This window comes from Cloeon dipterum, chromosome 2, assembly GCF_949628265.1.
Source record: "Cloeon dipterum chromosome 2, ieCloDipt1.1, whole genome shotgun sequence".
NCBI lineage: Eukaryota > Metazoa > Arthropoda > Insecta > Ephemeroptera > Baetidae > Cloeon > Cloeon dipterum.
The window spans coordinates 2,326,712-2,338,950 of NC_088787.1; the positions used below are offsets into that span (position 1 = coordinate 2,326,712).

Genomic DNA, 12,239 nt, shown 5'->3' on the forward strand with positions numbered 1-12,239 from the left:
GAGTAGGGCTAAGGCCCCGCCCACTGAATATCCGCGTCACTTTCTTTATTTCTTTAACTCGAACTACTACCTGAATTCTTAAGATGCTTTTTATATAAAAATCTTCCCAAATTCCTCTCATTTCCAACATATTAACGAGTTTACTGACCCTTCAGCTAGTGCATCAGTACTTGGAAGGTTCTCGATCGGAAATGTCGTTCGCGAGACCACTCTGCGTTTTGTGCGAGCGTCCGGCGGCGGACGGATTTGTCCAAGCTGTCGACGTGGACAAGGAGAAGCTGCAGACTTGGTTGCTGAACCTTTGCGGCTACGAATTTGCCGAGGAAATAGAGGATCACGACCTGATTTGTTACTTTTGCATTTGGCACGCAGAGTGAGTCAATATTAAATTGTCATGTGTAATTTTCGTCACGATTTTATTTTTATATTAGGTTCCTGACCAAACACGGTTTGAATTTCGGGGCTGATTATTGGTGGCCTCAGGATTTGGATTATTTGGACGATGCGGCAAAAGAGCTAAGGAAAAGCTATTTTGGTAAATTAATTCTTCAAAGCATCGTTGAATAGAAATAATTAAATCGCGTTTTATGCTTTTTAGATGGAAAAATTGAGCAGTGCTGGGTTCAGTTGGAAAACGTTGATGATTTGGAGGGAGGCTCTGGAACTGAACATGGACCTCAAACTGAGAAGAAATTGAGGAAATGTGTTTACTGTGATAAATCATACAAAAATATCAAGATATTGGGAGAACACGTGAGGAACGCGCACAAAAATGCCATCAGGTGTGAAAATCACTTGTGTGCTACCTACTTCCACACAATTGAGGAGAAAGAAGAGCACGTCAAGAATTTCCACGAGACGCCGAAAGAACGAAAAAAAATCCAGTGCTATTTTTGTGAAAAGGAGTTCCAGGGATATGATAAGTACCACAGGCATGTTCGACATGTCCACACTGAATTTCCGGTGAAATGCTCTTTCCGTGGTTGCATTAAATATTTTAAAACTGATGATGAAATGAAGTCTCACTTTGACTCTTCTCACAAAGAAGAAGACGAGGACAAAATCCACGAGTGCAAGCATTGCAAGTTCAGAGCAAAGAAAAAAAGGGATTTGGAAAGACACATTGCTGCGAAGCATTTGCCGAAAACAATCAAGTGTGAAAAGTGCGACAAATGGTTTTCTTCGGTGAAATTGCTGAAGCTGCATGACCGTCGAGATCATTCGTTCAAAATTTGCTCAATTTGCCAAAAAGAAATTACGTTACGCAATATCAGCTTCCACGTGAAAAAGCAGAAATGCTGTCGCTGCAAAAACATTTTTGACTGCTTAGGGTTACTTCAAACGCACAGGGAAACTTGCAAAGAAACTCAATTCAAATGCAACAAGTGCCCAAAGACATTCGCAATCATGTCATTGTTAATTTACCACGAGAAAAGAAAACACAGAATTAATTCTTGGCTTGGTTTGCAGCACAGAAATCTTGGGTTCAAGTGCGAGCCATGCAAGAAGTACTTCAAAAGTGCAAAAACCTTGAATATTCACTTGAAATATCAACACAGCGCTGCCAATTTGAAGCAATGCGCGCACTGTTCCAAAAGTTTCTCTCGTCTCAGGTCGTTGAAATACCATTTAGCTATGACACATAATTTGATCGAGTGTCAGTTTGAATGTCATTTGTGCAAGAAGAAATTCAGCGGGAAAGGTATCCTATCAAAGCACATTCAATTTTCCCATTTGAATCGCGCACGTGGAAAATGCACAATATGTGGCAAGGAAATGTTTGTAAGTTCAATGGAACAACACATGCAGTATTTTCACGACAAACTCTGAAGTACCACAATATTCTTGAAAAATGGTAAAATAATTTGAAATATTTCTATTTGTAACTTTCAATATTCCGAAATTTCTTTTTAATTATTCCAATCAAATGCAGCATATTGAGTTGCTAAAGTTTTAACTGTAAGTATGCAATATTATTCAGAAGATTCCAAAATTGTATTATTCTTTCAATAAAATAAAACATTTCTGAAATTTATTTCAGTTTTATTAACATCCTGACAAAAATTATTTTAATTTCCCGTAATTTTGGTTGAAATTTACGGAGTGATCGCAAGAAGGGAAGGATATAATTGACCTTTCTAACGTCAAATAAACAGACTTGATTATTTTACATCTCACACTGGAAACCCCATAATAAAAGACAAAGTGTCTTTTTCCAAGGTGACAAGACAGTGTGGAATAGTTTTATTTTTTACTTGCGAAGTAAAAATTGTAGGTGATTCTCTGTGAGTTCAATCACATATGAACGTATTTTAAATAATTAAAAAAGGTAAGAAATTCTCGAGAGTAGCGATTCCAGCCTCCAGGGATACCCCGGCAGTGATTTTCACTCTCATGTGCGCTTATCTTCACAGCAAAATTTCTGCCTCGCAAGTCACCAGAGTAGTTGAAAATTAAAACCGGCTCGACATAAGCGCAGAGAAAATTGCTTAACAAATTTCAGCTTGACTATTGTAATAAAAATTTATTTTTAAACCAATTAAAATTAACGTACAATTAAGAAAATGATTATCTTACGCACAGCATTGACAAAAAAATTGTGGTTTAATTTTAATTGTTAAACATAATGCAAGCTTGAAATTATTTATTTAGCTTATAGGAAGGAATTACGATGCGCAGTGGTTTCCTATATTAAGAATTTTATTAAAGATGATGATGTTGGCTGCGTGTGTGGACTGCGACTTGTGGTAGATGGGACGACATCGGAAATGTGTAGACTGGGCTGCGTGGCTGAATATATGTGGAATTGTGAGGCTCGGAGAGTGGGACGGAATACAGACTCGGGACGCGTCCGAGTGGGTTCGTCAGGGACTTCGGTGAAGCGTGGCGCAGCATCCGAAGTGTGGTACCGCTTAAGCCCAGGCGTGCGATCGACAACATCGGGGACGGAAGCTACATCGTCCTGCTGCGATGGCGATCTTTACGTCTTACAGGGTCCTCGTCCAGTTTGTCCTCAGGGTTGGTTCGGTCGTCTAGGCTGCTGCAGGAATTCTCTCTCTTTTGAATTGGGTCGCGTCGGTTTATATATGCTCGTCAAACAATGTGATTTGTCTGTTGTGTGAATTTGTGTGTTGAAGAATGGTCATTGTTTGACGGAATGTAGGTACCCTACAAGCTAAAGGAAAGCCAATTTTCATCTTTTGTTTATGACAATTTTATTTTGTCTTGTAAATTCTAAGCTCTATCTTTCCAAGAAATTTTCCAGAAAATTGTCAAAGTTATTTTTTTAACTTGACCAAAATGTCTATATAGAATTAAAAATGGATTAGATAATAAAAATCAACACAGTTTTAATATAAAGGGGATAATAATGCAATTATATTTTTTATTTACCTAAAAAAATTCCAACAAATGAAAGATATTTCTGTTAAAAAAGCTGATAAACCAGAAAGCGATATAATCATCTCTATTTTTTATCAACACAAAACTAAAATAATAGTGTCAGTGAAAGACCGTTTGCTGTCCAGGAAAACGAAGTAGTCCATCGAAATGTGGCTGGAAGAGGTCTGCTTTCTTCTCATCCTCAGGGTCAGCCACGCGATGGCAAATCTGCAAAAGGAGATAGATTAGACTCCGTTATTGGCGGTGATTGGTCCGAAGAAATTGACTCTGTGGACTCATCATTGTCAGATTCATAAAAAATACTCCAATTATCCTAATATATTATTATAAATTTATATGAATAAATTAAAATTTAAAAGAAATATTGTTTTGAAGATTGCGGACTTATAGACATCATTCAATTGGATTTGTTGCAACATCTTTAAAGATGTATATTCATATTTGAATCTAATAAAAAATAATTGTAAACCTAAAATGCATAACATCTTTCAAAACTGAAATAAAGAAATGATAATAACGCGCGTGTTTTCTTCTTGCACAACTCAAACTTAAGTGTTTAAAGAAATTGACGCGGATAGGGAGTGTGCTGTGTTGTAGCACACTACGCTGATTTTTTCCCTCCGCTGGCCATGTTAAATGCCCTCTCGCGATCGCTCCTCAAAGCGCTCTCGCTGGGCAAAGAAATATTTCGTCGGTACCAATGGGAAGCAGATAATTTGAATTTTATTATAAAATCAGAACCAAAAACGAAAAATGAATATATTTTGAGAAATAGCGAGTACATTTCATGCTCTTTCCACCGAAAAGAACCGGTCACGTGACGTTCACTGATTGGTTGCTGGTCGCTCCAACTTTTAGCGTTAAGTTTCACTTAACCAATCAGCGTGTTCACGCCGTGACCAGATCTTTTCGCCGGAAAGAGCGTGAAATGTAAACGCTGATTTCTCAAATAAATTCATTTTTTGTTTTTGTTCTGACATACGTAAAAGTTCAATTCTTCAGCTTTTCAATAAAATGCAAACGATATAATTTTTTATTAATTTCTTTCCCAGCCAGAGAAGTTTGAGGAGCGATCGCGCGAGGACATTTAACATGGCGAGCAAATATATATAGAAGCGAATGGTATAGGGATAGGACCCCGCCCACTAATACCCGCGTCACTTTTTTATTCACTTTAACCGAACTACCTGAATATTTAAGATGCTTTTGATACGAAATCTTCCCAAATTCCTCTCATTTCCAACATATTAACGAGTTTACTGACCCTGCAGCTTGTACGTCATTGCTTGGAAGGTTCTCGATCGGAAATGTCGTCAGCGAAGCCACTCTGCGTTTTGTGCGAGCGTCCGACGGCGGACGGATTTGTCCAGGCTGTACACGTGGAAATGGAAAAGCTGCAGACTTGGTTGCTGAACATTTGCGGCTACGAATTTTCCGAGGAAATCGAGGATTCAGACCTTATTTGTTACTTTTGCATCTGGCACGCAGAGTGAGTCAATATTAAATTGTCGTGTTTAATTTTCGTTACGATTTTTTTAAAAGGTTCCTGGCAAAACACGGTTTGAATTTTGGGGCTGATTCTTGGTGGCCTCAGGGTTTGGATTATTTGGACGATGCAGCAAAAGAGCTGCGGAAATGTTATTTTGGTAGATTAATTCTTCAAAGCATCGTTGAATAGAAATAATTAAATCGCGTTTTATGCTTTTTAGATGGAAAGATTGAGCAGTGCTGGGTTCAGTTGGAAAATGTTGATGATTTGGAGGGAGGCTCTGGAACTGAACATGGATCTCAAACTGAGCAGAAAATGAGAAAATGTGTTTACTGTGACAAATCATACAAAAATGTCAAGATATTGGGAGAACACGTGAGGAACGCGCACAAAAATGCTATCAGGTGCGAAAAATACAACTGCGCCACCTACTTCCACACAATTGAGGAGAAAGAAGAGCACGTCAAGAATTTCCACGAGACGCCGAGAGAACGAAAAATTATTCAGTGCTGCTTTTGTGAAAAGGAGTTCCATGGAATAAATAACCACTACCGAAGTCATGTTCGACATAATCACGCTGAATATCCGGTGAAATGCTCTTTCCGTGGTTGCATTAAATATTTCAAAACTGAAGATGAAATGAAATCGCACTTTGATTTGGCACACAAGGAGGAGGACGAGGCAAAAGTCCATGAATGCAAGGATTGTGGTTTCAAAGCAAAGTCGATTAATACTTTCGATAGACACAACGCTGCGAAGCACATGCCGAAGAAAATCAAGTGTGAAAAGTGCGACAAATGGTTTTCTACGATGAAACTGCTCAAGATTCATGACCGCCGAGATCATTTGTTCAAAATTTGCTCAATTTGCCAAAAGGAAGTTACGTCACGCAATATCAGCTTCCACATGAAAAATCAGAAATGCCGACACTGCAAAAACATTTTTGATTGTTCAGGGTTATATCATGCGCACAGGGAAACTTGCAAAGAAACTCAGTTCAAATGCAGCAAGTGCCCAAAGACATTCGCTCGCATATCATGGTTAAATTATCATTTGAAGAGAAATCACGGAATCATTTCTTTGCGTGGTTTGCAGCACAAAAAACTTGGGTTCAAGTGCGAGCCATGCAAGAGGTACTACAAAAGCGCTAAAACCTTGAAGTATCACTTGAAATACAAACACAGTGCTGCTAGTTTGAAGGAATGCGCGCACTGTCCCAAAAGCTTCACTCTTCTCTCGACTTTGAAATACCATTTGGCCATGAGACATAATTTGATCGAGAGTCCCTTTGAATGTGATTTCTGCAAGAAGAGGTTTTTCCGGAAATGTGACCTTCTATTGCATATTGAACGTTCTCACTTGGAGGGTGCTCGTGAAAAATGCAAAATATGTGGAAAGGAAATGCTCATCCACTCGATGGAAGCACACTTTTTGTATTTTCACGACAAACACTGAAACTTTGATTTTGATGTAGATTTTGAACCGCAATTACTGAGAAAATAATTCCTTGTAACAATAAATTTGAATAAAAAACTTGTCAATATTCCGTTTATACTTAAATATTTCAATAAAATGGTGATATGAAAAAAATGATTTGCTTTTTCCTTGTTTTCACTGATTCAGAACAATATTTTCTACTTTCCCTGAATCAGACAGATTGGTCTACATTTTAGATTTAGAGACTTTATTTTTGAATCTTGAATCACGATGCTCGTTAAACAGAAAATACATAGACCGAATATAAACGTTTGTTGATGTATCGCCACCACCGTTAATTCATTTATATTCACGTTACGAATATTTTACTAAAACAGAAATCCCTCTAAATTATAGATGGCTGCGGGTCGGAATTATGTTCTTTAATAATTAATAATTCTTGCCTGTATTTTCACGGCAATTTCCATTTTTAATTGGATTTGTTGCAACATCTTTAAAGATTTATTCATATTTGAATGGAATAAAAAAAATTCTAAACGTAAAATGCATAACATCTTTCAAAACTGAAATAAAGAAATGATAATAACGCGCGTGTTTTCTCCTTGCACAACTCAAACTTAAGTGTTTAAATAAAGTGACGTGGATAGTCACTGTGCTGTGTTGTAGCACTACACGCTGCTTTTTTCCCACCGCTGGATATGTTAAATGCCCTTGCGCGATTGCTCCTCAAAGCATTCTCGCTGGGGAAAAAATATTTCGTCGGTACCAATGGGAAGCCGAGGATTTGAACTTTAACACATGTCAGAAAAAAAACCAAAATGAATAGATTTTGAGAAATTAGTGAGTACATTTCATGCTCTTTCCACCGAAAAGATATCCGGTCACTTAACGCGGTCGAGCGCGCTGATTGGTTGTTTTCGCCAGAAAGAGCGTGAAATGTGTTCTATTCATTTTTTATTTGAATCTGACATATGTTAAAGTTCAATTCTTCAGCTTTGCAATGCTAAACCGCGCGATAACATTTTTATTAATTTGTTTCCCGCGGCGAGACCGTTTTGAGGAGCGACCGCTCGAGAACATCAAACACATGGCCAGCAAATATACAGGGAACGAAGCAGAGTAGGGCTAAGGCCCCGCCCACTGAATATCCGCGTCACTTTCTTTATTCCTTTAACTCGAACTTTATACTACCTGAATTCTTAAGATGCTTTTTATATAAAAATCTTCCCAAATTCTTCTCATTTCCAACATATTTACGAGTTTACTCACCCTTCAGCTTGTGCGTCATTGCTTGGAAGATTCTCGATCGGAAATGTCGTCAGCGAGGCCACTCTGCGTTTTGTGCGAGCGTCCAGCGGCGGACGGCGCTGTCCAAGCTGTCAACGTGGACAAGGAAAAGCTGCAGACTTGGTTCATGAACGTTTGCGGCTACGAATTTGCCGAGGAAATTGAAGATCAAGACCTAATTTGTTACTTCTGCATCTGGCACGCAGAGTGAGTCAGTATTAAATTTTCCTGTTTAATTTTCATTACGATTTTTTATAAAAGGTTCCTGGCCAAACACGGCTTGAATTTCGGGACTGATTCTTGGTGGCCTCAACATTTGGATTATTTGGACGACGCGGCAAAAGAACTAAGGAAAAGTTGTTTTGGTAGGTTAATTCTTCAAAGCATCAAAGCATCGTTGAATAGAAATAATTAAATCGCGTTTTATGCCTTTTAGATGGAAAAATTGAGCAGTGCTGGGTTCAGTTGGAAAACGTTGATGATTCGGAGGAAGGAATTAAGACTGAATATAAATCTCAAACTGAGCAGATATTGAAAAAATGTGTCTACTGTGATAAATCCTACAAAAATAGCAATTTGTTGGGAGAACACGTGAGGAACGCGCACAAAAATGCCATCAGGTGTGACAAACAAAATTGTGCCACCTACTTCCACACAATTAAGGAGAAAGAAGAGCACGTCAAGAATTTCCACGAGACACCGAAAGAACGAAAAATTATTCAGTGCTGTTTTTGTGAAAAGGAATTCCAGGCGAATAGTAACTACCATCGGCATGTTCGACAAGTCCACACTGAATATCCGGTGAAATGCGCTTTTAATGGCTGCCTTTCTTTTTTCAAAACTGAAGAAGAAATGAAATCTCATTTTGACTCAGTTCACAAGAAGGAAGACGAGGCAAAAATCAACGAATGCAAGTATTGTGGATTCAGAGCAAAGCAAAAAAGACATTTGGAAAGACACATTTCTGCGAAGCATTTGCCGAAGACAATCAAGTGTGACAAGTGCGAAAAACGGTTTTCTACGAAGGATTTGTTGAAGACGCATGACCGCCGAGATCATTCTTTCAAAATTTGCACAGTATGCGAGGGAAAAGTTACGTCGCGCTTTTTTAGTATCCACCTGAAAAAGCAGAAATGCAATCGCTGCAAAAACAGATTTGACTGTTTAGGTTTATTCCAAATGCACAGGGGAACATGCAAAGAAACTCAATTCAAATGTGGCAAGTGCCAAAAGAAATTCGCAATCCTGTCAATGTTGAATTACCACTTGAAGAGAAATCACGGAGTCAATCCTTGGCGTGGTTTGCAGCACAAAAATCTTGGGTTCAAGTGCGAGCCATGCAAGAAATACTTTAAAAGCGCCAAAACGTTGAAACATCACTTGAAATATCAACACATCGCTGCTAATTTGAAGCAATGCGCGCACTGTCCCAAAAACTTTACTTTTCTTTCGAATTTGAAATACCATTTGGCCATGAGACATAATTTGATTGCGTGTCACTTTGAATGTGATTTCTGCAAGAAGAGGTTTTTCCGGAAATGTGACCTTCTATTACATATTCGACGTTCCCACTTGGAGGGCGCTCGCGGAAAATGCAAAACATGTGGCAAAGAAATGCTCATCCGCTGGATGGAAACACACCTTCGCCTCATCCACGGCCAACTGTGAAACTTTGATTTGGATCTAGATTTTGAACCCAATTATTGTGAAAGTCATTTTTAATGTGGGTATAATTTTGCATTAAACACTCGATACAGTTCATCTTGTTAGAAGCAAAAATTTGAAAAAAAATAAATTTCATTGATTGTTTTTATTTAGATTATTTTTCATAAAATATTGAAGCAGAACAAATTTGATCTAAAACTTCAGAGTTGCCTTTCTGCCATGGGTAGCGAGTAAAATCGTTTCGAAATGAGGGTTTGGGAGCGAAAGAATACACACATTAGCAGTAAAAACATTATTTGATGTCGAGGGTCCTGAAGGAACATAATTGAATTGAAAGTTTATCAAAATATGCCATTTTCATAAAATATAGGACATAAATTAGCTTTACTTCTCTTGATATAGATATATATATTTGTAGAACATTTCCCGCTTTTATTGTTTGGCCTTTTAGCATTCTTTGCACTTAACTTTTCAAATAAAGTTTGATTTCTCAAAATCTATTCATTTTTAGGTTTTTCGTTCTGATGTATATGTCAAAATTCAATTCTTCAGCTTTGCAATGCTATACCGATAACATTTTTTTATTAATTTCTTTCCCAGCAAGAGAGGTTTGAGGAGCGATCGCGCGAGGACATTTTACATGGCGAGCATTTATATAAGAAACGAAGCAGCGCAGGGGATAGGGCCCCGCCCACTACTTATCGCGTCACTTTCTTCACTCCTTTAACTCGAACTACCTGAATATTTAAGATGCTTTTGATAAAAATCTTCCCGAATTCCTCTCATTTCCAACATATTAACGAGTTTACTGATCCTTCAGCTTGTGCGTCATTGCTTGGATGGTTCTCGTTCAGAAATGTCGTCCGCGAAGCCACTCTGCATTTTGTGCGAGCGTCCAACTGCGGATGGCGCTGTCCAAGCAGTCAACGTGGACAAGGAGAAGCTGCAGACTTGGTTGCTGAACGTTTGCGCCTACGAATTTTCCGAGGAAATCGAAGATTCAGACCTGATTTGTTTCTTTTGCATCTGGCACGCAGAGTGAGTCGAAATATTAAATTGTCCTGTTTAATTTTCGTCACGTTTTTTTTATGAAAAGGTTTCTTGCTAAACATGGCTTGAATTTCGGGACCGATTCTTGGTGGCCTCAGTATTTGAATTATTTGGACGATGCGGCAAAAGAGCTGCGAAAAAGTTATTTTGGTAAACTAATTCTTTTAGGCTTCGTCGAATAAAAATACTTAAATCACGTTTTATGCTTTTGTAGATGGAAAAGTTGAGCAGTGCTGGGTTCAGTTGGAAAATGTTGATGATTCGGAGGAAGGGAATGAAACTGAACCTCGTTCTCAAACAGAGATGAACAGGAGAAAATGTGTCTACTGTGATAAATCATACAAATTAAAAACAAGTTTAGCACACCACGTGAAGAACGCGCACAAAAATGCCATCAGGTGTGAAAATCACTTGTGTGCTACCTACTTTCACACAATTGAGGAGAAAGAAGAGCACGTTAAGAATTTCCACGAGACGCCGAGAGAACGAAAAATTATTCAGTGCAATTTTTGTGAAAAGGAGTTCCAGGGAAATCTTAACTACCGCCAGCATGTTCGACATGTCCACACTGAATATCCGGTGAATTGTTCTTTCCGTGGTTGCATTAAATATTTCAAAACTGAAGATGAAAGGAATTCTCACTTTGACTCGGCTCACAAAGAAGAAGACGAGGCCAGAGTCCACAAATGCAAGTATTGCGGGCATAGAGCAAAGCAAAAAAATAATTTGGAACAACACATTGCTACGAAGCATTTGCCGAAGACAATCAAGTGTGAAAAGTGCGACAAATGGTTCTCTTCGATGAGCTTGCTGAAGCTGCATGAATATCAATTTCATTCGTTCAAAGTTTGCTCAATATGCGATGAAGAAGTTACGTCACGCTATATTAGTCGCCACCTGAAAAAGCAGAAATGTCGTTGCTGCAAAAAACAATTTGACTGTTTAGGTTTATTCCAGACGCACAAGGAATCTTGCAAAGAAACTCAATTCAAATGCAGCAAGTGCCAAAAGACATTCGCATACGTGTCATCGTTTAAATACCACGAGAAGAGAAAACACGGAATCAAATCTTGGCGTGGTTTGCAGCACAAAAATCTTGGGTACAAATGCCAGCCGTGCAAGAGGTACTTTAAAAGAGCTAGAACATTGAAATGTCACATGAAATACCAACACAACGCAGCTAATTTGAAGCAATGCGCGCACTGTCCCAAAAGCTTTACTTTTCTTTCGAATTTGAAAAACCATTTGGCTATGAGACATAATTTGATTGAGCGTCAGTTTGAATGTGATTTCTGCAAGAAGATGTTTCTGTGGAAAGGTGTCCTTTTATTCCACATTGAAAGCTCGCACTTGGATAGCGATCGCGGGAAATGCAAAATATGTGGAAAGGAAATGCTCATCAGGTCTATTGGAAAACACCTATTTTGTGTTCATGGCCAACTCTGAAACTTAGACTTTGATGTAGGTTTTGAACCAATTATTGTGAATGCCATTTTTAACGTGGGTATAATTTTGCATTAAACACTCATCGTCACAGTTCTGTTTAGACTAAATTGTTTGAATAAAAATTATTTATTTTTCATTAAAAACTCTTGTTCAAAAAAATATTTTCACAATATCCTGAAGTAGACAGATTGATCTAAATATTTAATTTTAATACTAATAAAAGTTGAAATATACCAAAAATGCTTTTTTGACGTGGGTAGCCCGAAACACAAATAACGTGCGTTTTCTCCCCCCACCTGGCTTGTCTCAAACTACCTGAATTATTAAGATGCTTGATACAAAAATCTTCCCGAATTCCTCTCATTTAAAATAGAGTCCTTGTATTATATATAGAGAGTTGTGCAGAAGGAATATACGAACGCGCCTACGCCTCGCGCATCTCGGCCGTCCTATCTTGCCCCAT

The 12,239-nt window shown here is 38.3% G+C and overlaps 2 protein-coding genes across 2 annotated transcripts in view; one reads left to right on the top strand and one right to left on the bottom strand.

Annotated features, from left to right (window-relative positions):
* Positions 1 to 191: 191 nt before the first annotated feature.
* On the top strand, positions 192 to 2,446 carry LOC135936043 (zinc finger Y-chromosomal protein 2-like). The gene is made up of 5 exons (XM_065478725.1): positions 192 to 373; positions 432 to 535; positions 599 to 1,185; positions 1,471 to 1,702; positions 2,415 to 2,446. The coding sequence occupies exons 1-5, from the start codon at positions 192 to 194 to the stop codon at positions 2,444 to 2,446; spliced, it is 1,137 nt and encodes a 378-aa protein (XP_065334797.1).
* Positions 2,447 to 3,520: 1,074 nt separating this feature from the next.
* Positions 3,521 to 12,239, bottom strand: part of LOC135936788 (protein yellow-like) — a 68,581-nt gene continuing 59,862 nt past the window's right edge. Inside the window, exon 4 of the mRNA XM_065479738.1 lies at positions 3,521 to 3,609. Coding sequence (XP_065335810.1) covers positions 3,590 to 3,609 — 20 coding nt within the window. The 3' untranslated portion in view covers positions 3,521 to 3,589. The remainder of the gene's footprint in view (positions 3,610 to 12,239) is intronic.